This window comes from Numida meleagris, chromosome 1, assembly GCF_002078875.1.
Source record: "Numida meleagris isolate 19003 breed g44 Domestic line chromosome 1, NumMel1.0, whole genome shotgun sequence".
NCBI classification, from domain to species: domain Eukaryota; kingdom Metazoa; phylum Chordata; class Aves; order Galliformes; family Numididae; genus Numida; species Numida meleagris.
In genome coordinates this window covers 44610955-44637819 of record NC_034409.1, presented here as the reverse complement: position 1 = coordinate 44637819, position 26865 = coordinate 44610955, and the positions used below count along the sequence as shown (strand labels likewise).

Genomic DNA, 26865 nt, shown 5'->3' with positions numbered 1-26865 from the left:
GAATGGGCAAGGTGGCAAAGCAAAAGCTGCAAAAGAGAAATTGAAGCTGGACATGTGAACAAATTCTTCACAGTGATAGTGTGAAACCCTGATATGAGTTGCCCAGGGTAGCTGTGGACTCTCGATCCTTTGAGATTTTCAGAACCTGGGTGGGCAGTGCCCTGAGGAATAGCTCTGGCTTAACTTTTAGAAGGAGGCTGAACTAAAGGACCTACAGTATTTCCCTTAAACTTACTAATAATTTCTACTATTCCAAGAATACTGGGAAATAATGGGGGAAAATATCAGTTTTAACAACCAGCTCAACAGTTGAAGAGTTTTGCATTAAATTCATGTGGAAAATTTATTGTTTCAAGTTCCAGTCCATAATTCAGATTCCCTGGACACTCGCAAAATCATAACTCAGCTAACATTTGGATATAGATTCCATAGGTAAAAACTATGGAAACTTTCCTCTGATGCCCAGATGTCTGCTGCTGGCTTGTTTAAGTCTTCTCCAATTCTAACACATGTGAACTGCTCAGTGCCAGCAGTGAAGTCCAAGGCCCTACCTATCTAACTATCCAATGTGCAATAGCACTGGTAAAGACACTTAGATGTCTACACATAAATAGAGTCTGTCTTAAGAGCTATTATCCCTATGGGCAGGGTGCTCATGAGGGACATTTTGGTTCTGAGGTTTTTTTTGCAGATTTACACATTGGATGAAAGAGTCTCATTTTGTAAGAAAACAACTTAATTAATAAACTATACAAAATTCATGGATAAATGTCTTTAAAATTTTACTACTTACTGTGAGTAGTTAAAAATCAGTTGGCACAGAGGAGAACAAGGAGAGCTAAATTTGTGCTTTAGGGCACTCATCTTGAATGAAGGAAAGACAGCTTCAAGTGCCTGAGTAAATAATCATTCTACTATGCAAAACACAACAGCCTAAAAAGAAAAAGCTGAGCACTCCTAACCACACAATGGTTTGCAGGGTCAGAAATAAAGCTGTGCTTATGAGCTAGACAGGAAATATTTTTGTCTATATCTCTACCTTGCTGTAACTAAAAAGTATTTCTGAGATACAGGGATCTTCTTGATTTGCCCAACTTGAACAAGTTCAGAGATGAGATTGAATCACTCAAGACTGTGTTCAGTTAATCACATAAGCTCTTTGCCTTGAAGACTTCAATTTGCATTCTTTAAGTTGTTATTAATTTGATAGCTTTTATGGATCCATAAGGTTGGATCATGGAGTTGTTTATCTCCTCCAAGAAAACCATCCCCTGTGACATTTTGAACAAGTGTCTGAATTCATTACTAAGAGAAGTCCAATAATACTTTTAAGTGTTCATATAAATAATAGCACATGGTTTAAAAAGGTTTATGAATGCTTCCTATGCCTCCTGTCAGATCTCATGATAAGGGTTTACTCAGAATAAGATTATTCTGATTAGCATGTAGGCCATGTTTCTATTGTTACAAATAGCTACCTACTGTAGAATCTCAGCAGTGGAGACAGCAAAAAAAACACATTTTGTTCACAATCAGACTCTCCAAATCTTTCTTTCCCAAGAGATAGGTATGAATGTTGAGGAGAGAAAGTAGTTAAGTTTGGGATACCAATGAGAATGGAAGCACATTTTTCTTGTCACAAAACATAACCAGCTTCTTAATAATACGGCATTTGCTAGATTTAAGTTTCTAGCATTCAGCAGACATGCAAAAACACATATCTCATATCCCTTCAGGATATCCCTTGTGGAGCTTCTTGATAGCTGCACCTTGGGGCATAGCTCATTGCCTGCAAGGTGGTATAACCTGCCTATAAAAATGTATTTTCCTAATAGATGAACAGGCTCCTTGCAGTGATTGACACACCAACACATAGCAGAGAAAGACATTACTGTACTAGTTATTACTGACCTAGAAAACTTCTATGCCAGGAATTCCTAGAGTGGAAGTTGCAGCTCCTATTATCTTTCCTATTGTGGTTTTATCAGTTCTTGCATTGCTTAGCCAGCATGTAGAACAACTGCAGATGTGATCAAATTATCTTGTAGCCTTTGGACATGCAAAGAAAACAGGCTGTTAGATTCAACTGTACGGACAGCTAGGCTGCATAAAAGAACATTTTTTGTGTCTCCTAGCATGTAGTAAAGTGTGCAAGATAGCAGTGTTGTCTGATCAACCTGACTAGAGAACACATTCCAAAAGTTATAAAGACACTTTGGAATATATTCTATAGAACCTGTAAAAATATATATTCCTGTTGAAGATAATGCTTTTATTGAAACACACATAAGACTGCAGAGAGAAGTACTGTAAGTTTTTATAAATGTCATACTTTGTAAACCAATATAATGATAAGCTGTCTACAAGATAAAGAAGGCCAAATGCTGTCAAAATTCTTTTTTTTTTTTTTTTCCGTGAACTTTCTGTTATCTCATTGTGTGCATCTGCTATGAATCTTACTCTGTCAACGGGTTTCCAAAGTAGATAAACAAATGTTTCCTGAGCTTCACTTTTCGACTTAATGATTAGGACTATTTCACTGTCAAATAAATAAACATGAAAGCTTGTGAGTTCTCAAAAGCATGCCAAAATTATGCCCAGTGTCACATTGATTTTGAGAAATATTTGTGATTCAAAGTATAAAAAAAGGGCTGGATTTTTTTACACAGTTTGGGTAATAAAACTTATCTCCTGCAGGATTTTTCAGGCCCACCCTAGATTCAGAAGGATGAGAAGTATGCTGCTCCTAATGAAATCCACAGCCTTGACACAAAGTGTGTATTACCTGTATAGTACAGAAAGGCACTAGGCATTTAGCTCTGGGATTCACAGCAGCCACTGTGATGAGTGGGGAATCACCACATTCTTCTACGGAGCTGGACTCTGTAGCTTTCTTCAAAAAAAAAAAAAAAAAAAAAGAGGTGTTGTACTGAAGTGCTTGTTGAGGACTTCAATCTATACTATAAAGATGTAGTTTCAACATGTTCAGTCTGAAAGGATAACTGATGACTGGAGTATTCATGGTGAGTGAGATTCTAGCTTCAAGTCAGGACTCTAGAAGAAAACATGACTGCTTTGGAAATGGCAGCTGTTGAAAATTATGACTAACCCGACTATTAAAAAATGACATATTCTTCTTTCAATATTTCCCGAAGAGAATCTGCATTAAAAATTAGACCAAAATATATTACAATTAATGGAAAGTGAAGTAAAGATTGCATTTTTATATACTTATGCCATGTGGACTTTCTTTTAAAATATTGAAAAAGCACCTTATCCTTGAATTTCTCATCTGGCAGAATCACTATAGTAGAGTTTTATTATATTTATTTCATCACCTTATTATGGGAATCTAAAATGAAGAAATGTTCAAATAATTTTACACTTCTTTAACAACAGAACTAAATAAAAGAACAAAAGAAACACTAATACTGCACAGCCTGTTTTCACTATATTTATGTTACCTTCAATTATTTAATCTGACAATTTACTTTTCAAAACTGTAGATATAAATAATAGTTACTGAATGACTAATGCATGCTTTAATTTACCATTAGTTGCCTAGCAAATATTAATCATCTAAATAGTTACATGCAGGCCCAAGAACTCAGTGCATATTCGTAATTAACAAATGCATTAGTAGGATATTTAATTTAAGATACATTTAGCATATAGAGTTGTATATCTAACATTTTAAAAATCAAGTCTCTGATATTAACATAAGATATATTTGTTTCAGTGTTTAAATTGTTAAAAACTTGAAAACAAATTGAGGTAAGAGATTAACAGCTACATTTACATGACAGGTAAAGTAAACCTAGCTAGCCAAGGTAAAAACCAGAACTTGGCATCTTGTTGTGGAACTTTGTTGTGTCACCGTGGTGAAGAGTTCAAAATAGAAGGAGAACAGACAGCCAAATCATTTGGAAGAGTTCTGTATTTCCCATAGAAGTTGAACTCTTTTCCATAGTTACTCTCTTCTGAAATTTGCTGCTCTGCAAGGATGTCTTTAAGCTGAGCTACTCAGTTCTCACTGGGGGTTTCACAAGAGAGTTCTCCTGAAGTAGAACTTGTGGGTTGAGATAAAATTATTTACAAAGATAGATAAAAGGAAAAGGATAATAGTTATGACAGTATATATATAACAAGTGAGGCACAAGCAGTTGCTCACCACCCACTGACTGATGCCCAGTTAGCCCCCCGGTGAGCAGAAGAGAGCCAAATGAACTCCCATCTCCTTCAGAACTCCTTCTGCATGTTATCATATGGTGTGGAATAACCCTTAGGCCAGTTTAAGTAAGTTAAGCTGTCGTGATTCTGTTCCCCCCCAGCTCCTTGGGCCCTTCGCTGAGAATGACTTTGGCTCTGTACTACGCTGCTTAGCAGCAACTCTTAACATTGGTGTGTTACCAACACTGTTTTTCTCCTGGAACCAAAACATAGCATCATAGCAGACACTCTGAAGAAAACAATTCCATCCCAGCTGAAACTAAGACACTATTTCAAGCAACAGTGTAATAAGAGAAATATATCACCACTACATGCCAATCTTCAGAAGTGAAAAAGGCAGAGGAACCCTGAATGAATGTAAACATGGCTTAAGTGGAATCCATGACAGTCTGGAACTGCTGAGTATACAGTGAAAGGTGCCTGAACTGTGCGTGGACTCTTTTTCTTCAGATTTTTGAAGCATCACCATTTCTGTAGTCATCCTGAAGGAAGGGAATTTAAAAACATGTTTCAGGTAAACTGGTTGTCATTTGGGGCATGACATATAATGTTTTAGTAAAGTAGTAACCAAATTAGGCATACTGGATTGCAGTCTTTGTTAAATGAAGGAATCTACAGAGCAGTGAATTAGATATGCTTGCAGTATATTCTTGGCTTTGCTGGTAATGATCTATACACATGCTTGATGTTTAACAGACCTTGCTTCATACTAAATCTGAGACATATGGCAGCCATTATTTAAAGAAAGCAATGCATTTCTTTCCTGTCAGCAATGTCAGTAGTGAAACAGAGCAACCGCTCTTACAGAAGTTTCAGTTATCCATGTCTCCTGCCTATGAGTCTTGATAATCTTTGTTTTTCTAAGCCCTTCTAGTCTATCAAGCACACGGGTTGTTCTATTCCCAATCAAGTCCACTACTCTGCTCAAGGAGATGCGACTACTCTCTGCATTTATTGGTGCTCATCACTCTCTGATTTTTTTTATTTTTATTTTTATTATGAAATTGATTAACAATGTGAATTGCCAGGATAAATATGGAACAAATATCCTATAATCACTTCAGACATACTCCTTAAACTATATGTATAGTTATATATATATATATGTATATACACACTCCCAATAATTTCTTTTTAAAAGACCTAGAGAATCCACAGAATGGGTATTCATGGGATTTTTGTTGTAATCATATTTGCATTTCCTTTTATGATCATGTAAACATGGTCTTGGAGATTGTTTATGATCTCAAGGACATTTTGTGTTTCACTGATATTTTGATTGCTCAGCTTCACAGCTTAAGAATGACTCTTATTGAAAATAAGGCCCTGGAAAGTGTCTCAGGTTGGACACTCAAAACGAAAAGCTTCCCAAACCATTAGTCATTTTTTAAAATCTTGGCCATGATCTTTTATTAGTTTGTAAAAACTTATCACCATATATTGCACCCTTTAAATAATAAATAGCAACACCAGATGATGGAGAATCATGCAAAACAAATGTATGAAGGAGAATTTGTGGGCAGTCTTGATGATTTCTTGGAAAGTAGGCCTTTCTGTGACATCTGTTTGGGCACCCAGTCATGTGTTCCCAAAGCGCTCTTTCCAAAACTTTTGAATGCATATGAAAAAACATTTTATAATCATCACAGACTTTTTCTTCTGATTTTGAGGATGTTTTTCTCCATCTTTTTCTGCTGTCCATCTGCAACAGAAAAAAATGAAAATACACGTTGTTAAAAAATTCTTAGAAAATAAATTTGCCGTTTTTTTTCTCCTAGTAAACTATATAATGGTTTGGGTTGGAAGGGACCTTTAAGATTATCTAGTTCCAACCCCGCTGCTAATAGACAGGGACGCCTCCCACCAGACCAGGTTGCTCAAAGCCTCATCCAGCCTGGCCTTGAATGCCTCCAGGGAGGGGGCATTCACAGCCTCACTGGGCAACCTGTTCCTGTGCCTCACCACCCTCACAATAAAGAATTTCTTCCTAATGTCCAGCCTAAATCTGCCCTCTTCCAGTTTAAGGCCATTTCCCCCTGTCCTGTCACTACATGCCCTTATAAAACACCCCTCCCCAGCTTTCCTGTAGGCCCCTTCTGGTACTGGAAGGCCGCTTATAGGTCCCCCCAGAGCCTTCCCTAGGCTGAAAAGCCGCAGCTCTCTCAGCCTGTCCTCACAGGAGAGGTGCTCCAGCCCTCTGATCATCTTCATGACCCTTCTCTGGACCCACTCCAACAGCTCAATGAAATACCTGGTCTCTAAATCCACAGAGGTCACATCGTGACCCGCTTCTCCTTTGCCAAACATCAGTTTACCCAAACAGCCCCACTGCCTGTCACAAGGTAAGCTACAAGTCCCTCTGCCCAGGACTTCTGTGATAACATAATGAACATCTGTACATGATTAGTAGGTTAAAGGGTAAATTCAGACCCTCCTGAAACATAATAATAATGAATCTTTCTTGTTAAATGTGCAACATCTGGCAGCTTGCATTGGAGTGTGTCACAGCAGATATCTGCCACCACTACTCACTGTTTTAAACCTTTCTGTTCAATGCTTGTGAAGGTCTAGGCTCATTCCCTAATGGTGAACAGATCTCAAAAACTCCATATCCTTTCTATATGCACTTCATGAAGATTTAGCACAAATGCAAACCAGATTTATGCTGTGCTGGCTGGCTATGACAAGAATCTTAGATATACTTTTCATCCTAAAGCCTCCTTAAATCAATTGTAACTGAACTCACAACTATTTTAACATTCATACTGTGGTGCTCTCCACCTCTACCCACCTCCTTTCCATGGAGTCAAGCTGACCAGCTTTCTGGTTACTAGCACATAGCACGATGCCTGCTGCAGGAAGAAACATTTTAAGGCCTAGGTCTTTAAAGTGGCAGTCATAACAAGAAGGTTAGTATAGTACATTTAAGTTTTTGTTCATTGGAAGTATATCTGCTTAATGTTAGAACTTTTATTTTTAGGTATAGATGTAAGATGCTGAGGAGTCTGGAGTTCTAATGGAGTTAAGCACTTAAGCACTTGTTTTTAAGTATATACTTAAGCTACATCAAAAGAGAGGTAATAAGGATGTATTTTTTCCCTAAACAAAAAGCAAGCTAGTACAAATATGTACATCTCAACAAAATTTTAAAATGTGCTTAACATTAGCCTTGCTGAAGTCAGTAGAAGCTGAAAATGTACTTAAGGGTCAATTTCCATTTATTTATTTATTTATTTATTTATTTATGTCATTTTTTGCAAGATAACTTAGAAGAACGAGGATTAAAATGAAGACTAGATTACCAGATATTTCTTAAACCTTTTTTTAGACATTCTGAGTTGGGGAATCAAAGCATTAAACATTATGAAATAAGTTACTGGAGATTTTATTACTAAAATAAAAAATTAGATTGAACTAAATTAAATTTATTAAATGTTTTATAATGAATATAAACTCATAAAAGCTTTGAGAATATATTTTATGTTTGTAGCATTTTCATTAACTTTTCTTTTAAAATGGTTATGCTCTGGCTTTGAGCCTGGCTAGTTTTCCTGATATTTATCTGTTAATTTTTGTACCAGAAAAGAAAACAAAAATCCCCCACAAAGTATTTAATGTGAGAAATACGTGTCTATTCTTTGGCAAGTGAGTTGGCTGGAAAGATTTTACTTTAGATCAATGATAAAACAAGATAATTAATTGGTGCCTTGATAATTAAAAACAGACCTCACTGCAGGAGGCACTGTGGAATATGATATCTTAGTAGAAATATATGCAAAAATGTCTCAGAAGAAAAAGGAAAAGGCATGTTTTAATCCTTAAAGAAATGAAAATATATGTTATTAAAAAATTCTTAGCAAATGCTTTTGCTGTCTTCTTCCCCTAATCAAGAATTACGTCTTTAAATGGCAAGGCAGCATCTGCATTTAATCAAAATCAAATAAAAGATTTCCGTAGCAACAGATGGCACTGTTTTTAATGCTTTGTGGCCAGTTCAGGTATTATGAGAATGAATTATGATGTAAGCAAGCTTTGTGTGTAAAGTATAATTTGACAAAAGTATTGAATAAAGGTACATTTTGTGTTACCTGTTTCGTCTAAACCAGATCATCTCATCTGCTAAAATGTAAAAATCAAATGCCTTCAGCTCTGAGGCTGCTTGATATTAAAGTCAGGATTTCCTGTCTGTTCTTGCCTAGGTGCTGAGGTGCCTTAGCTGTTTTAGGGGTTAAAAGCTGTAGTCACTGATGCATATATATTAGGCTGTATTCATAGAACACGGCTTGTAGCCTCACTCAAGCTATTACAGTCTAACAGCAGTGACCAATAGAAAGGGAAGATCCAAGAAAGCTGAGGTAAGCCCAAATTCTGAAGCAACGTCAAATTAGAAACAATAGCTAATAAGGTGTGTATGGTAATACATCTGGGAATGTTAGCACATAATTCAAGTTTTATATGCTATTAATTCTTAGGACAGGAAGCAAACACAGTGGTTAACAGCCAAAGGCTGTAACAGTGATTTCTAACTGGCTGCAGACAGCTCCAGGAACTTGACTAACAAGGTAAATTACTTTATATTTCTTTTTAAAATATTATTTTTATTATCATATTATATTATTATGAATATTTACAGAGTGAGAAGGTACCATTTCACTATGTAAATTAAACACGTTGTTTTTTAGAAATATTTTATTTGCCCTGTTTTGGAATAATTCCAAATAGCAGATTCTGAGACTGGAAGATCTGTAAGATACTGCACTTGTTACTGGTAATAACAAAAATGAAAACTATTAACTGGCTGTATCTGATATGCTGCAATTAACTGAGCTTTTAATCTTAATGGTGCACTTGACATAGGAAAGAATTCCCTCTTTATTTAAATTTTACCTTTTTTTCCCCCAGAACTAATCTCTTTATTTTAACCAGAAATCTCAGCCCTCTCTTGGTTCTGCATTTTGAAAAGCAAACAAGAAAACAGAGTTTGTGAAGCACTGTTTTTGTGTTGCATAAATATGTCCTGTTGGAGCAAATTATCATTGATAATCTTGTTCATTGTTTAATGGTGAAGAGGATTAGCAAAGCAAGCAGTTAAGTAGGTGAAAAAGTTACAAGATGCATGAGTGTATATGAGATAATTCAGTTAGGACTTGCCTTTTATGTAATTTAGATCATGCATTTGTTTTGTCTCTTTGCTTTAGAGAAGAAAATTCATAACTTTGAATTTGAAAGAGAAAGGGAGGGAGGGAGGGAAATGGATTACTCAAACATATTCCCTCCAAGCTTTTTAAGAACATGCCCAACAAACAGCTGTTAAAACATTCTTTGATCTTTCACTTTTATGTGATGAGAAAAGACCTGGAAAATCTGATCCAGATGCCATTAAAATTTAGGAGAGAGGAAAACCAGAAAAGATCATATGATTAATTTTAAGGGGAGTAACACAGACTACAAAGGTATTAATATCGTCACAGTATTGATAGCATTATTGAAGATGATAAGTTACATAAACTAGCTTAAGCAGAAAGTTCTGTAGAGGAGATTTTAAAATAAATACATTTATAAGAAGGACTGATTTAATGTCAGACACATGACTGATTCTTTGAAATGATCCCTGCATGAACATCAGTTAAATCTGTAGCCATGGTGAAAACTAATAAATCAGGAAAATATTCGACATATAACACTGAACTGTTCATACCTCATATTACTATTTAGGAAATGCCATGGGTGACAGAAGTTGCTGTTTATGAAGGAAATATTATCTGTAATGTAATAATGTTTTGTTAATTTGGTATGCTGTTAGAGAGTTCTGTTGAGACAACTAATTGTTTTTCTCCTCTTGCAAGGCAAATGATGACTCTAAAAGTCTGCCCAAGTCTTTTGCTATTATTCTTAGTCCATTCAGTGTGGACTCGAACTGTGAGACAAGTTTACAATGAGCTGGATCCTGAGCATTGGTCTCACTACACTTTTGAGTGTCCACAAGAGTGTTTTTGTCCTCCTAGTTTCCCCAATGCATTATACTGTGATAACAAAGGACTTAAAGAAATACCTGCAATCCCAGCAAGAATTTGGTACCTCTATCTTCAAAACAACCTCATTGAAACAATTTCAGAGAAGCCTTTTGTTAATGCCACTCATCTGAGATGGATAAATCTGAACAAGAATAAAATCACCAACAATGGAATTGAGAGTGGTGTGCTGAGCAAGCTGAAAAGGCTGCTGTACTTATTCCTTGAAGACAATGAGTTGGAAGAGGTGCCAGCTCCATTACCAGTGGGCTTGGAACAGCTAAGGCTGGCTAGAAACAAAATCTCCAGAATCCCAGAAGGAGTCTTCAGTAATTTGGAAAATCTCACTATGTTAGATCTGCACCAGAATAATTTGTTGGACAGCGCTCTTCAAAGTGACACCTTCCAAGGACTCAACAGTCTTATGCAACTCAACATAGCAAAAAATTCCCTCAAAAAGATGCCTTTAAGCATTCCAGCTAACACACTCCAGCTGTTTTTAGACAACAACTCAATTGAAGTTATACCAGAAAACTACTTCAGTGCAATACCCAAAGTGACTTTCCTTAGGCTGAACTACAATAAATTATCTGACGATGGCATTCCCCCAAATGGGTTTAATGTTTCATCTATTCTAGACCTACAGCTGTCTCATAACCAGCTCACTAAAATTCCACCGATCAATGCTCATCTCGAGCACCTTCACCTTGATCACAACAGAATCAAAAGTAAGTGTGTGTCATCAGTGATATCGCCAAGAATTCTTTTAAAAAACTGCTAAACTTAAAAAAATACTTGTTGAAAGCAGAGATTTAAAAAGTACCATGGGCTATAGGGAAATAAGCAAAAGGACCTCCCAGAGGCCAATTTTCAATTCTGTTCTAAAATATGACAAACAAATATGCACATTTGAGTAATACCAACTTTTGAAAAATGTTCATTAGGATACAGAAAAAAAAATCCTTGTAAGCAGATCAGAAGTAAAAGGCTTACGGAATTTTTTTCCATTTGCATTTTGATATATACACACCAGTGACCATTTTGTGAGAGGAAATTAAATTTTCACTCAGATACGATGGGAGTAAAACAAGCAAGAAACAACAATGAAAAAATGAGGGTAATAGTAAGGGATGTTCAATGCACATTTGTGACTGCATAACTCTCAGATTTCTAAAATTTATGAGAAAATCAGAGACTTTAGTAAACTATCAGAATCACCATATTTTCGGCTGGTTTGAGCATCTCTTTGTCCACCTAAATTATCTAGAGGAACTGTTAAAACAGAATAAAATGTTGGCTGCAGTCAACACAATCTAATTTGAATATAACTAATGAAAGCGTGGCTATTGAATATTTGTCCTGAATATCCTCCCCATATTTCTTTTTTTTTTTTGTGAACAAAATGCTCACATCTGGATTTAATCTTTCTTGACAAAAAATCTTTCAATTGACTTTACAGAAGCTTTTCTCACTAACGTTTAACTCTTCAAATGTCATATAAATGGGACAAGGTTTTATTCCCAAGGCAGCAGAAGCTTGTTGTATTGTAATTCTGCTTCTAACAACGCTTCCAGCATCTAGGTACAGCAGGAATGTTCTGGTTAAGTATACCAGGTAGAGTATCTGCACACAAGTCCTGCGCACCTTAAATCTTTCTGTTTACTAATCTGCAGCTGCCTTTTTCTAGCCAGTACAGTAAGTTGTTTCATGCCAAAAGGCAAAATCAAAGTGATCACTTCCTAATTATCACTGCACAGAAAGTAGCCAGGCCTCCACATTTGTCTTCTTGTCTTGCTGATTTAATTGAACAAATTGCTTTCTATGTTGTTTTACCATTGTTCACAAACATACTAAAAGTTACAGTTTGGCTTCTGTATGAAAGAAAGACATATCAAAGGAGGATAGCTACTAATCATTTAATTAATTCACTGAATTTAGCAAATCTAATGCATGAATATTGATAAATACAGAAGAATTTTGTGCAACTGGAACCTTTTTAAGTGGCCTGCAAGAAGCCTAACGGTTAATTAGAGTTAGGGCTAATGACATATGCTGCTACCGAACATACTTCACTGCCCCCTGGTTACAAAAGGATTTATTTTAATTGCTTCACTTTAGGGCCTCAGGTGTAGACTTTACCTCCTGTCACTTTAAATGGACAGTCAATTGAAATCAATGGAATGTAAATTGTCTGGTTAAGATGTGTTTCGTGTTTAGGTAGCAAAGAGCATTTAAGCAGCTGCCAGATTATTTTTCTTTCTTAAATAAGCTGTGAAATAAGTTTGAACCATGAAAAGTAGCCTATCTAGTATCTGTAAACTCAAGTCTCATTTTCCAATGACACGTGAGTATCCATGAGTCTAAGTCACAATAATTTTGCACAAGACTTATATTTCTAAATTACTTTACCACTTTTCAAATTGGACATTAATTACTTAAGCTCTTTGAAATTTTTCTCTTCATACTTTTTTCCAATGAAGTTTTTATTCTTAGCAACTGTGTACAAAGTAGTCAAATACATATATTAAAAAAAAAACCTAATATCTTAAATGAAATACTGGTATTATCTAAGCTATATTACTACAGGAGTGTAATTTTTCAAGAGGTTAAGGATAATGATATAGACTCCATTGGACAATGCTTTGATGGATAGTGTATCAAAGGACCTTTAAGGCTGTATACAAGGAATTTAATTCTGTCAGGCAGGATAATTAAGTTGTGGTATTGGTCTGCAGAATATTTTTTTCTTCTTAAGCACAGGAAGAGAATGGTCAGTCATTATTTTAATGTAACAAATGTAAAGTACTTGAAAGAAAAGTAATTGTGAAAGCTTGGATCCGGTTTATCCATAACAAAAGTCCTCCTGAAAATTTACTTATGCATGCATAGTGTGACCTCTTATACAACATTAATACTCAGATACCCCTGCGCACTTGCTAGTAGCTATTTTCTTTTCCCTTGGTTGTTCATAGCAGCGCTGTTGGCACTGCAAGAGTTCAGACACAAAAATTTGTTTGTAAATATTGTTTATCTACTATTTACTGCACTGGAGCCCAGTGAAGTTAATGGTAACCTGGTCTCAGTGGAACCAAGGTTCTGTTGCGTCCTTTCACCAGGAATCCCACTGCACAACAGAAGAAAATAGTACACAAAAATTGGAAACAAAATCAACATAAAACAAAAACCGATCATGGCTACCGTAGATAAACATCACCCCTGTTTCAACACATTTTAAATTATATCTGTTTGCACATTTATTTATGAGATACACATGCAAGGCTCTGAGATGTCAAATGATGGGATAGAGAGTGTTAGAGGAAGCAAAAAGAGGTGAATACATGAAATGACAATGGAGTGAATGAGCAATGGTAAGCAGATGGTATTAAAATGTTATCAAAGGAGTGATAAAAGGGAGCAAACATTAAGTTTCCCTAGGGGAATATCAGAAGGGTGAGCGAGCTCCTTTGAGATAATATTTTTCCATGCAGCAAGAACAGGAGAATTCCTTGGGCCAAGTAGCAATACCAATCTATCAAAATTCCTTGTAGGATATTTGGAAGGAAATGGTCTAAGTAGGTGTGGTGAGCAGGACTAGAAAGTAATCCTGCCCCTGTACTCGGCATTGGTGAGGCCCCACCTCGAGTACTGTGTTCAGTTTCAGTTACCTCAATACAGAAAGGACATTGAGGTGCCGGAGCAGGTCCAAAGAAGGGCAACAAGGCCGGTGAAGGGCTTGCAGAATATGCCCTACGAGGAGAGACTGAAGGAACTGGGGCTGTTTAGTCTGGGGAAGAGGAGGCTGAGGGGAGACCTCATTGCTCTCTTCAAATACCTGAAAGGTGATTGCAGTGAGAGTGGGGTTGGCCTCTTCTCACTGGTGACACGTGACAGGACAAGGGGAAATGGCCTCAAGTTGCCCCAGGGGAGGTTTAGGTTGGATATCAGGAAAAACTTCTTTACAGAAAGGGTTGTTAAGCACTGGAATAGGCTCCCCAGGGTGATGGCTGAGTCACCATCCCTGAATGTGTTTAAAAACTGTTTGGATGTGGTGCTCAGGGATGTGATTTAGCAGTGGGCTGTTAGAGTTAGGGTCGCATGGTTAGGTTGCAGTTGGACTTGATGATCTTTAAGGTCTCTTCCAACCTGAGCAATTCTATGATTCTATGATTCTAAGTTCTAGATCCTGTCTGACTGCCAGATTCCTGATCTATTACTGTTACTGGCTTTCTTGCTGAAAGAGCCCAGAAAAGTACAGATTTCCATGCCTACCCATAGCTACTGCTGTTAATTAATACATAAAAAGAGGAAAGGGAGTCCAGCTATTTGAGTACAGTGGGTACTGCTAGACGCTGTAAGAGTAAAACAGACACACGCTCCTGCTCCTATATGCCCTAATCTTGTATATCAACTCACTTTCTAAATGTTGAGAAGTTATGAATTATACTGGAAAAAGGATCTTCTGTAGCTCTTCAGCAGATGTCGAGTATTAGCCATTAAAGAAGATCTCTTCAGTTTTCCCCAATATCAGCTCCAGAGTCTCATTTTAATATTATGATACTTATCAATAATGCTGACCGCAGATGGATTTGTCTTATTTAAAATAACCATCCAAGATATTAGTATCTGTTTTGAATTAGTCATACAGACCTCTACAATTCCAGAGGGACATTCATTCTACCTTTAGAAGACATGAATCAACTTTTGTATGTGTCCATTTCTCCAGTTTGTAAATGGAGTTTAAATGGTTTGCTTAGACTGACACTATCCTCTGCATGAATCAAATCCTTTGAGGGAACTGTACTAATGTAACTGGATTGCCCTGTCCCTCCTGCTTTTGCTGGCAAAATTCAGCCATATACCCATGAACAGGATTGAAAGAGATAAAGGCTTTTACTCCTCTGATAATTTAGGTAGGATTTACTACTTATACAGTAGCCAAATCACTTTATACTACACGTTATCAGGAAATCACTTCATAGATGGCTCGTGGTTAGAAAACTGCTTCCTTGCATTAAAGTTGGAATAATTAACCCAGTGAAGACTATTGCACTGGGATATTTTCTAGATCAGAGAACACAGAATTTTAGAATTCATCTGAAGCCATCTTGCCTTCTAAGGACAGCTGTGCTTTTTGGCTCTTTGAAGTGCATTATGACCTGAAAAGACAAATATTGTCTGCTATGTTATAGTATTGATTCATTTGCAAAACTTTTTATAACTGCTTCCATAATGAAATCTTATTCTCAAACTTCCTGTTTCATATCTTCACAAATGAAAATAAGTTGTACATTGTTACTTCCAAGACTGTCAAATGTCTTACAAGATTATTAAATGCATTAATCAAATTTTACAACATAGACAAAGAGATTTTGTTACAATATTTATGATAAAATTTTCAGTCCTTGACTAGCTAGATGTATTTATCCAGTCTCCATGACAAAGATGAATTCTGTTTAAAAGACATTGCCAACATCTGGGCAATGTTATTCAGAAATACTATTTTTTTTTTTTTTGGGGGGGGGGGGGGGAGATAAAATTCATGGTTTTTGTTGTTGTTCTGTCATAACTTCAAATGAATTTGGAGGTTGTAATCAAAAGATATGTGCATATTATTGCTAAATATAAGTGCAAAAAATGGTATAAAGCTTTTCTTTAGATATTTCTAGGCTATTCGTAAAACTGCTCAAAAATTATCTACATGCACACTCTCCATTCAAACAATTTCTGCAAGTGATCTGGGATCAAGATCCTTGTACAGTCAGGCAAATTACTATAATTTGTTCCACAGAATTTGACAGAATTTGAATTTTGTTGTGTCAGTGTTTTTCAGAATATTGCCATTTTGAGGCTGAAATAGGTTAGCTGCACTATTCAACAACTGAAGAGAAGATGTGGAGAAGTAATTAGTCAAGTGACACTGTAGAAGTAATATAGGAGAGAAAATGTAAAGAAGATAATCTTTATATCCCTTACAAAAAAATTAGTAATTAAGAAATAATATTCTTTTGTGAACATATGTCTAATTCATAAAGAATTTTAAGTACTTATTGGCTTTCAGATTAGAAAGAAAAATATTCCATTGCACAATTTATATTCCTGCAATTAAATCCAACTGTACTGAAGAACTGAGAAAACAGGAGAGTTCAGACATCAAAAGTTGCACACATATGAACAGGTACTCTGATTTTATACTGTTAACATTTTGACTTTCTACTTCAGTTCTATCACTGAAGTAAGATCTTCAAAATTCCTCAGCATTAGCCTTGTTCAACTCCCTGTGAAGTCAGTTATGTCTGAAGAAATACTCACTGGTGTAATTGTCTATGCTAGTTGGTTTTGTCTCTGTGCAAGATGAGATTATGTATCTAGCACACTTTAGTCACAATTATAGCATGTTAAATATGTGATTCTCTGTTTTAAATTACATTATCTCAATATACATTTTTACATTAACAGTTTGTTAATTTGGTGTTTTTTCCAAGTCTGACAAGAGAAAGTGACTCACATACAAACACTTGTGCAAGGCTGTATTTTTTTCTGAAGACATTTTAGTTTTCAAGAACTCTTCCCATGGAAATTACCTAACATGTGTGATCTATATTTTCAGGTGTCAATGGTACTCAGATATGCCCAGTCTCAATTGCTGTAGCAGAAGACTATGGTCTTTATGGTAACATCCCTCGCCTTCGTTATCTTCGCTTGGATGGAAATGAAATTCAGCCTCCAATTCCATTGGACATCATGATATGTTTCCAGCTACTTCAGGCTGTTGTCATATAAACATAATGCAGTGTCATATAAACATAATGCATAATTCACTCATGTGCTGTGAGAATGCTAAGACACAAGTTTTGCTGGAATGAAACTTGTTTTAACTCAGAAATCAAGAAGTAACAGTTTTATTTTGACTCTACTTTGTTCTTTGCTTGCATCTTTTCTGCAACTGAAAAGATTGTTCTTTTAGAAGAGATTTTGAATCTACATAAAACATACTTAACGCTTGACCTAAGAATTCCTAATGCAAATGCATAGAAAAGCGTCAGTTGTAATTTCCCAAATATTCCAAAGCAAATTCTTATCTACTCTGTCTTGTCAAATTCTACAATGTTTATCCTATTTATATTGGTTTAGACAAGTTCTATTTCCATGTATTTGTTACCTAGTAACTAGCATAAAGAATTTAGGTGCGCTCAGCTAAATATTTGTTAGAAAAATCATGTGTAACATGAATACTAGTTATCAGAGCTGTCACTGTCTTTTTGAAGATAGTCACTGCCTAACAGCAGCCATTTCACATGCAAATAACTCATAAACTGTTGTCATCCTAACTGATAATGATATTTTTAAGACATGAAGCATGCGAGACTCAGGGTCCAAAGCAATATACTGAATATATATTACTTTATAGACTCATTCAGTGTTTGATTTCAAAATTGAAACTGGACAAGGGAATACAGGATGAAATCTTGCTCTATCAAAGTGCCAATTTTCTGCTGTTTCATTCTTCAGTATTACATTTCTAATTTTGACGCCATTTCTTCCCTCAGCTTTGGGATGGCCATTGAGTGCTTGGTTCATATTTTGTTTCTATAGAGACAAAACCAAGAAAAGTAATGACAATCTATTTCACAGAGCAGGTGTTTTACAAAAATTAGGAAGACAAGTTAACGTATCAGAGATAAACATAAATTTAAGAAATTAAGAGATAAAACCCTTCCTCCTCCAATTAAACATAATTTATTTACTGAACTAGACAAATATTTGTGTGGGAAATCTATCAGTTGAAGCAAATACAACAAACTCAGAGCAGTGTTTAGCTATCTGCCAACTCATATAAATACACATAACTCTGGACTTCAGAGATGTCCAGTTATTTAGATTTCAATAGCTAACAAACAATATATTAGCAGGCATCTTTCTAAGAAATCTGGTTGATTTTGATTTTTTTTTTGTTTGGTTGTTTGTTTCTTTTTGTTTGTTTTGTTTAGTAGGATAATACTGGGATTTCAATACAAAACTCAAATATTTGAGTCAACTATTCACTCGCAGTGTTAGTTTTTGTTATTTCTGATAGCCAGCATAACAGATTATCCATCAGTCATATTATTTTATTTTTCTTGTATTTGTAGATAGAAGTAGTTAGTTGCTCTTCAGTGGCTTGAATCCATTTCTAGCATTTTAAGACTGGCCTCAGTAATAATCAGTTTAAACTATATATAGTATAGTCTTTTTCACTGAAGATGAACCATTTTCTTAATTTCAGTCTCATATCGTTTGAAAATCAGGTCTTATTCTGCTCCCTTGCACTTATGGATATAGCCCAGTATAGAAGCCCAGTATAGAATTAACTTATTCAGAAATACTGTTGTGAAAACCTTTATTATTACATTTCATTTTGTACAATTGCTGGAAAATTCTAGCAAAATATTTTCTGTACCTCTACGTTCATCCTATATGAAAAAATACAGATCTAAAGTCTCTACAGTATGTATGCATGTTTACCTACATTCTTTAGTAATAACATAGTAATTTATTTTTTGAAAAAAGAAACAATTTATGTGACAGTACTACTAATTAAATTCTAACAATCTTCATCTGCTTGTACTTGGAAATGAATTTCTACTTACAACAAAGGGCAAACAGTCTAGTGTAGGTATTCACAGGTATGTATGTACATTGTCAACGGTTCTAATTTATATATTGCAAAGTATCCTTAGGCTCAAGCCAAAGATCATGACATTTTAGGCACTATGTATATATTAAAAAAAGACTAACTGTTCCCAAAGAGATGTCAAGATTATCTATTAGAAGTAAATAGATACAAGGACAAGAGAACATCAAGGTACTCAACTTTCTTGATAGGGATATAACGTGCTCTCTAATGAAATCACTGCTAATGGTTGCTTTCCCTCAGCTGGGCAGATATCAGTGGGTTTTTCAAATCCATGACATATGACTGTAGGGTGAATAGCCTTATGAATTAGTTCTTCAAAGGTCAGTACTATCTTTGGAACAATTGTTTTACACATGCAGATTGATCCTAAGTACTTGTCTTTCTCAAATCCCAGTTAATCTCAGTGAAGACAAAAGTTTATAATACCTCCTTGGAAGAACATTTACTGGGTTGAAGAGCTGCTGCTGCTGCCAACTGCTGTGTCCTACGCCTTTGATACATACAGCTGATTTTGCATCTGAGAACTGTTTAATGAAAAGAAAATCATAAGTATCCTCATTTAGGCTAATTTTTCCTGCCTTGATTCCATCTCCCAGAATAGAGTAGAATGATATAGAATTAAAAAGAGCTTTGTTACTACACTGATCTTCACAAGACAAATCAACTCTAATTGGGGATTGGGCAGATTTACTGCATGCATAAGCAGTCTTAGTGTTCTAAATACTCTGGGAATGTAGGTGAAATTTCCTCTCAGATTAAAATAGCAGGTCTAAATCACATTATTTTTGACTTACATGATTGAATTAATTCTCAAACTTTCTGCTGTCACAAATCAGTTGCACAATAAGAAGAAACAATGGGGAACTAGATGTAGGCTTTCAGCCACACCTCATCTAATTTATTTGTTATGCAAGAAGACTATAAAAGAAACCGTGAAAAACTGTCATTTTCCTTATGATGACAGTCTCTAAAACATTGTGAAATGTATCACTGTGCTTGAAAGTCTGATACTAATTCTTCCTAATCCAATATTCATTTCTCACTGATACCTCATGATTCAGAAATAATTCAGGCTCTTCCACTGCAAGGGAAGAGGAGCAGACCTCTCATCTTTCCAGTCTCAACCCTCAGTTGCCTTCTTAAAGCTGACATTTGTTTCAGTTAGTTTGCAATGTGCTATGATAATTATTTTGAATAGGTTATCAGTTAAAGAAACAAAGGTATATACAAGAAGTATGTGAAATTGAGTACGAAGCAAGTCACCTTAAGAACAGCATGGTTGTGGCCAACAGCTAACCAAACTACAGATACCTAGTACTTTGCCAGAAATGCATATTAGGTATGTTTTAATTCTGAAATTATGATAGTTAACACAGATGTGCTATCACTTCAGCTCAGGGTACGGATGGTTGCGCTGTAAAGCAAAGCAGAGAACTGAGAAGTTCAAGAAGTGAGAAGAACCCAGACATTTCTCACACATCTGCCAACCTGATGGAAGGCTGCATGCTGGATCTATCAAAAGCCTTTATAGTTTTATAATGCAGCTGGCTCTGTAGAAAGAAAAGTCCTTTAAAGATGCTGCCAGTGTAGTTAAAAATTCAGCCATACGCACAAATTTTCCTGCTCTGTACTCCTCTCTGGCATTTTCTGTTTCTTTCTCACTATTCCAAACAGCTTGCTACCATTTTCTTCTTCAGCATTTTTAATCAAAAACACCACAACAATCATCAACAGAGATGCTAGCGACCATACCATCTTGTATGTTGTCAAAAGAAAGAAGCACAAACAATAAGAGGTAAAAATTTTGAAGATGACTAGCAAGACCATGACGTCTGTGTTTACTAACTCCAAGATATATCCAGTGTTACCTCCAGCATTCACCCTTGTTGCACCCAGATGGTTTCCAATGTTTGCCACAAACACTTGTCATTTTTCCATACTAGAAAAAATATTTCCTGGTATTATATCATAGCTAGTTTCATCATCTATCTGAAATTAGATGAATAAATAAATTGCTGTATTGGTTGCTGAACAGATATCTCACTTCTGCAATGCATGGTGCAGAATCTTTGTCATTGTTCAAGTCAGCTAGTAAACATCTTCCTCTTGTCTGAAAGTCTCCTCCATAATTGCTTTTTTTTTTTTTTTCCAGAATTGCTTACTCTTTTAAACAGAAAGGGTAAGTCTACAAGGCACTACACTGTCTGGTTAATGACACTCTGTAGTACTGCTGACCACTTCAGATCAGGCATCCAGAGCAATATAACCCCATGTGCATTGTGCCCCACCATAGCTAATTTACCTTCTTCCCCATTAGTATCATTAGTATTGCTTCTGTATCATATTCTTGCTCTAGCAGTGTTGGTTCAAACAAATCTCTGCTGCAATTTCCCAGTATAGCTGTTTCTCACATTCTTTCCACTGCTGCCAGTAGTGTGGATATTCTTCTTGCTGTTTTTGTATTGCTTTCTGTAACATATGCATTTGACCAACATATCTGTCTCTTGACCAGCTTGATTCAGTCTCATTTCTTCAGAATTTTTAAGACTAAGCATGTTTATGCATGCTGCATTAATTTTGTCTGGTTCCTGGCAGCTCAGTCACATCTGTTTTTCTCTAGGGGAAGTGCTTTCCCAACTGCTGTAGATGTAGCACTGCAGAGCAGTACACCCTGTTGCGCACAGCATTCACACCTCCTCCTATGCACGTGCATGGACCCAGGCTGATGCTGTCATGTCAGTAGGATGTCTCTGGAAATCTCTTTTCCAAGTCTTTTGTTTCCCTTAGTTGCTTTTTTTTTAATACGGGAATTAGTGAAGAAACTGGAATCACATCTTCCATGAACAAAAGCTGTTCCTAATTATGGACTGGCACAATGAAATTTACATGGGGAATCAGCAGTGCTCAGTGAAACCAAGCTTTTTCAACAAATCGTTTATTCATGAAAATGCTCTATCATGATCTTTCTGAATTGTTAGTGAATTTATAAAAATATGCAACTAGTTTCAACAACAGTGAAAAAAATACAAGTGCTTATGTGTCTTAAATAATAATCCTCTGCTAAGACATTAACATAGCCATTCGGTATGCCATTCCCAGGTAATAAAACCCTGGAATTTGTCTGCAACTGTACTCCTACTATTAGAAAGCCTATTCTCAAGAAGAGTAATCTCCTTGTGATGCTCTGCTTTCTTTCGGGACTCTAAATAAGCCACTGAAACTCTATATTGGCAGTGGGGAGAGCCTCCATGGTGTTATGGGCTCTAGGCTCAGATCCAGCAGAGAGTGAATTGGAGTGTAGATTTCTTCCTCTGAGGAGGTTGTTTGAGTGAGAGGTTCACGTGATTTTGTGAATCTTAACATTCACGTCTTTTAATGGCTGGCACTATTCCAACTACAAAAGATTGACAGGAACCCATCCTGAGATTGCTCAGTAGCATGAGCTACTCTGCTCAAGACCTAAAAGTCCTCCTTCATCTGAGAAAGCTAGCAGGGACAGATCCAATGCAGCCTCTGGCTTCTTGGCCAGAAGTAAAAGCTGTTGGTGAAGATTTTATCTGAGGGTGATAGTGTTTTGGATCCTTTAAAGGTAATCATTTACTTATTTGATCTGGTTTGATGCAAGTTCCCAAACACTCAATTCAAAATACAACATAAAAATGTGGTGTGAGATTTATCTTCCAGTTCAAAGAGAAAAAATATATATTTAATTCTCAGTCAAATAAACACAAATATTTTAATATTGGTCTGCCCATCAAATGAACCACTGGAAAGCCAATTTTCTGATCTGCAGCCAGGATTTCAGTGCTTTCTTTTTTTTTTCTCCATTGTTTCTTTCTGTGTGGGACCACATAAGACTTTTCAGGTGTTGAAGGACATTGGCAATGATTTCCAGCAGCAGTATTATGCATGCTTCTTATTCTCCTCAAGGCACTAGAAAGAGTTGTACTCATAGTTTTGTACTATTATGAGGTCTGCATACAGACCCTCTTTTGTGTGCTGTTTGAACAGCCATTGTTGTCAATATTTGTGCAAGATGCCTGTGCTGGAAACTGTTTCCAGGGATGAAAGTCTGTCTATGGTGCCGGGTTTTTCCATATCTAGCTGCTTTACCCCTCTTCTATGACATACCTTCTCCTTCTTGCTATGGACTGCCTGTTGTTAGCATTACAAAGAACAATGTGAAAGGACATAAGGATCTTGTTTTCCTAAGAATAACATGCCTTTCTTACTGGAGCTGTCATAATGTTGTACCCACAAGATGGGCTCCTGTTCTCTGGGCATGGAAACTAGCTGCCTGCTGCCTCCTCCAAGCAGACCTGCTTTGCCTCTTGTTCTCTAGCAACTGCTCATGAATAATAATAATAATTGTCTTTAGCAGAGATCCATCACTTACCTCCTGAAGCCCTGTAATCCCTTATTCCTAGTGGTTTAATATTACCTCAATCCTGGGTGTTGTAAAGGGTGAAGTAGGGTAAGTCCCACTGCTGTTGGAAGAATGTCAGCCTCTGGGCCTTTTGTCTGAGCAGCCCAGGGGGATGACTGGCAGCTCTGGGCTGTGAAGAGGTTGAATTGAGTGGTAGGAATCAAGGCAAGAAATGGGTTCAGCTGTAAATGAAATCTGTTTTATCACTAACACACAGAGCAGAAAGTAATCCAGCACAAGACAGATGGCAACAAAGACATAACTGGGGCAAAATGTCAGACATATATATAATCACCTGTATAGGTGAGAAACACAGAGAGAAAGATCAATTAGCTCTATCTGACAAAGAATCAGCAATAATGAAAAAAACACTTTTTTTTTTTTTTTTATTTCAAGCTCTAAAACCTTGGAGGATCCCAGTACTTACTGAAGTCCAGAAGCCACCTGATGCATACTGTTGGGCACACTACAGCCCTATAACTATTCTACCAAAATCAGAAAAAACTAAATGCTTGCTATACCTGCTGTGTTTTCTGCTAGCAGTTACACAGAACTGCTCCCTGAAATACATTTTCTTTTAGGACAGACCTTAACTTTAAACATGTTAAAAGGAAGAATTTTGGAGATAACTCCACTGCCTCATTGGTATCAATGTCAGCAAACATCCGCCTTTAGGGAGGAGCTGCATACACTCTGGATGCAAATATACTTCTAAGGTAATTGCCTCTCTCCTTTTCATGTTTCCTTCAAGGAGTCATCCTCACAGATTGGACTACGTTATAGTTTAGGCCAGCAGGCAGCCAGCACCACAAAACCTCTTGCTCACTCCTCCCAGGTGGGATGGAGGAAGGATCTGCAAACAAGGTAAAATCCATGGGTTGAATTAACTATGGTTTAACAGGACAGTAAGGAAAGGACTAATAATAATAATGGTAATAATAATAGAATATACAAAACAAGTGATGCACATACAATTGCTCACAACCAGCAGACCAACGCCCAGCCAGTCCCTGAGAAACAGCAGCCCAACACTAACCAATTCTCCCAGTTTTATTGTTCAGCATGACACCATATGATATGGGACATTTCTGGAGTCAGCTGCCCTGGTTCTGTCCTCTCCCAGCTACTTGTGCACCCCCAGTTCCTTGTTGGCATGTCAAGGTGAGAAACTGAAAAGTTCTTGACTTAGTGTGAGCACTGCTCTGCTCTACACAACTGAAACAGCATGTTATCAACATTATTCTCATCCTAAATCCAAAACATGACATCATACCATCTACTAGAAAGAAAATTAACTCTATCCCAGCTGAAGCTAGGAAAAAATATCTAAATGTCTATGAACTATCTGGAGAAAAGATACCCCAGTTTTTGCACTTTCAAACCCTCAAGGGAGGCTGGAAGATGAACAAAGGGCAAAGGAAGAAAGAGTCTTGATTTGGCTGAGGAACACTTCGTGGTAGCCCCTAGTGACTGGAGGCAATCCAGGACTCTTAGATCAGGATGCTTAATGTTTAAAAGAAGGAAAAAAAATCAACCTAAAAATAGGAGATTCTTCCTGATAGCATTTTGAATTTTAAGTATTCAGAGGGCTTATAAAACTTTACATTCTCCATGTGCAGAAGGACTAACAATTCTCTACCATCGGTAACTCGAAGAGCAGAATTATTAGCATGATCAGGACCTCAGTTACACCTGGTTCATTGGCATTTTGTCACTCAGGCCATGCAGTGATCTCCTGCAGCTGCCTTGTGAGCCATGCTAGCTCAAGTCATTGGTGCAGAGGTAGAGAGAGCTTTGGGAACCTATGAAACAGTCTTGAGTGGTTAGCAGCTACAGCACAAAACCAGGGGATCTTCAGAGAGGAGAAACAATGGAGAGTTGTGAATACAGAAAGCAAATCTTTTTTTTTTCCCTACAGCTTTGATTGTACTGACTGGCACCATTTGCAGGGCTGTCTGGTATGTGTCATGATTTGTCCTCTCTTGCTTGACTTGTCAAAAGTAAATAGTAAATAAGTGACAGGTGAGTTTGTGACATTTTTTTCTACACTGACATTTGTGATCAGCTTTAAATGATAATCTGTCAGCTCTTCCAAGTCTCCAGAAACTGTTTAAACGTAACAATTCTGACACGGTCCAGCAGTTATAAGTCCTGTTGAAAGCTCATGTAAACATACCACTTGTTTAGATTTAAAAAAAAAAAAAAAGAAGTCTCTTCTCTGAAAGCTGTTACTGTCTTCAAGGAAAAAATGTCAAATACACTTGCGGTTTTCATAATCTCTTTTGATCATTTCAGAAACCATTTCCATAACAGTTTTGATTAATTCATGAGCCTTACTAAAAAAAAAAAAAGCCTTAAGCAGTATATCTTATCTAATAGATAATTTGAAATGCTTTAGATAAATCTTTTCACATTGATCTTCTAGAAGCCACATTTCCCACTGAATATTTGCATCCTATTGCTGTGAAAACAATTCCCATTTATAAATTGTAGCTTCTCTCTCTCTCTGTGTAGACATAGACATTTTATTTTTAAGTCTGGTTTCAAATTCAAAAAGCTATCTGATGAACTGTGAATCACCCGAGCTAATGACCTCTGTCTATTTGTTTGCTGGGAATGCACATTCCTAGTCTTTCAAGAGTCCACTGACCAAAATCTTTTGTAAGAAAAGCTCTGTCTTTCCCCTCTCAGTGGTGGTAAGACAAACAGCTGCAGAATCGTTTTGCCAGCAGAAAACATTTTCAGAAATGAAAATAAGTAAAAAAGAGAATATAAATTGATAAATCACTTTCTCTAGAAGTTCATAAATGGGCAGTAGAAATCTATGTGATGCTGGATGATGAGACTCATTCAAATTAATTCCAATCACATATATTTGCTCTGCAGAGTTCCTACAGTCATTTTGGGAAAGTTCCCCAAAAGAAAAGAAAGATAACTCAGAATTCAGTATATTACTAAAATACGTTAAAATAAAAAAAGCCTTCCTCCTAAGTAAGAACTACAACTAAGCAATTTATATGAGTTAATTTTTGATGGCCTTATGGAAGGAGATGTGAAAAAGATAATCTTTTGGTAGAAGAATTAGAACTGTAATGGTGGAAAATCCATCTTATTAGGGATAATTCTTAGAGATGCCAAAGTTGGTATGAAAAGTCGTTTGTTGCAGTCAACTCTGTTACATATGTTTGTATGTAAGCACAACTTGCAAATTAACAAAACAAAGGAGGTCAAGTACTAGTTGAGAGAGAGTGAGAGAAGTGAAAAGGAAGACTATGGAGGGAAAAGAAGAGAGGGTGTTTAGTAGATGGGGAGCAACAGAGTGAGAAGGAAAATAAGTTTGATTTGGAACAGAAAGAATCTGGTGAGATGCTTTCTTGGGCATCTACTTTTCATAAAAGAAAGGGGAAAGAAGCATGAAGAGCTCAGAAGCATTTTGGGAGGATAACTGAGAGCCCAAAAGGTACTGCTCCACAGTGCCTCTTGTAGTGGTGCTATGGTCTTACTTCTTTTAGGAACTGGCAGGA

At 36.5% G+C, this 26865-nt stretch overlaps 1 protein-coding gene across 2 annotated transcripts; it reads left to right on the top strand.

The window, feature by feature from the left end:
* KERA (keratocan) lies at nucleotides 8434–19581 on the top strand. 2 transcript variants are annotated; one of them, XM_021398883.1, is made up of 4 exons: nucleotides 8434–8585; nucleotides 8703–8792; nucleotides 10077–10969; nucleotides 16849–19581. In XM_021398883.1, exons 3-4 carry the CDS (start codon nucleotides 10081–10083, stop codon nucleotides 17019–17021), a joined length of 1062 nt encoding a protein of 353 aa, XP_021254558.1. In that variant the 5' UTR covers nucleotides 8434–8585; nucleotides 8703–8792; nucleotides 10077–10080; the 3' UTR covers nucleotides 17022–19581. The 2 variants fall into 2 exon arrangements, 1 of the variants encoding a protein (XP_021254558.1); XR_002439609.1 differs by lacking the exon at nucleotides 10077–10969 and having other exon boundaries at nucleotides 16849–16935.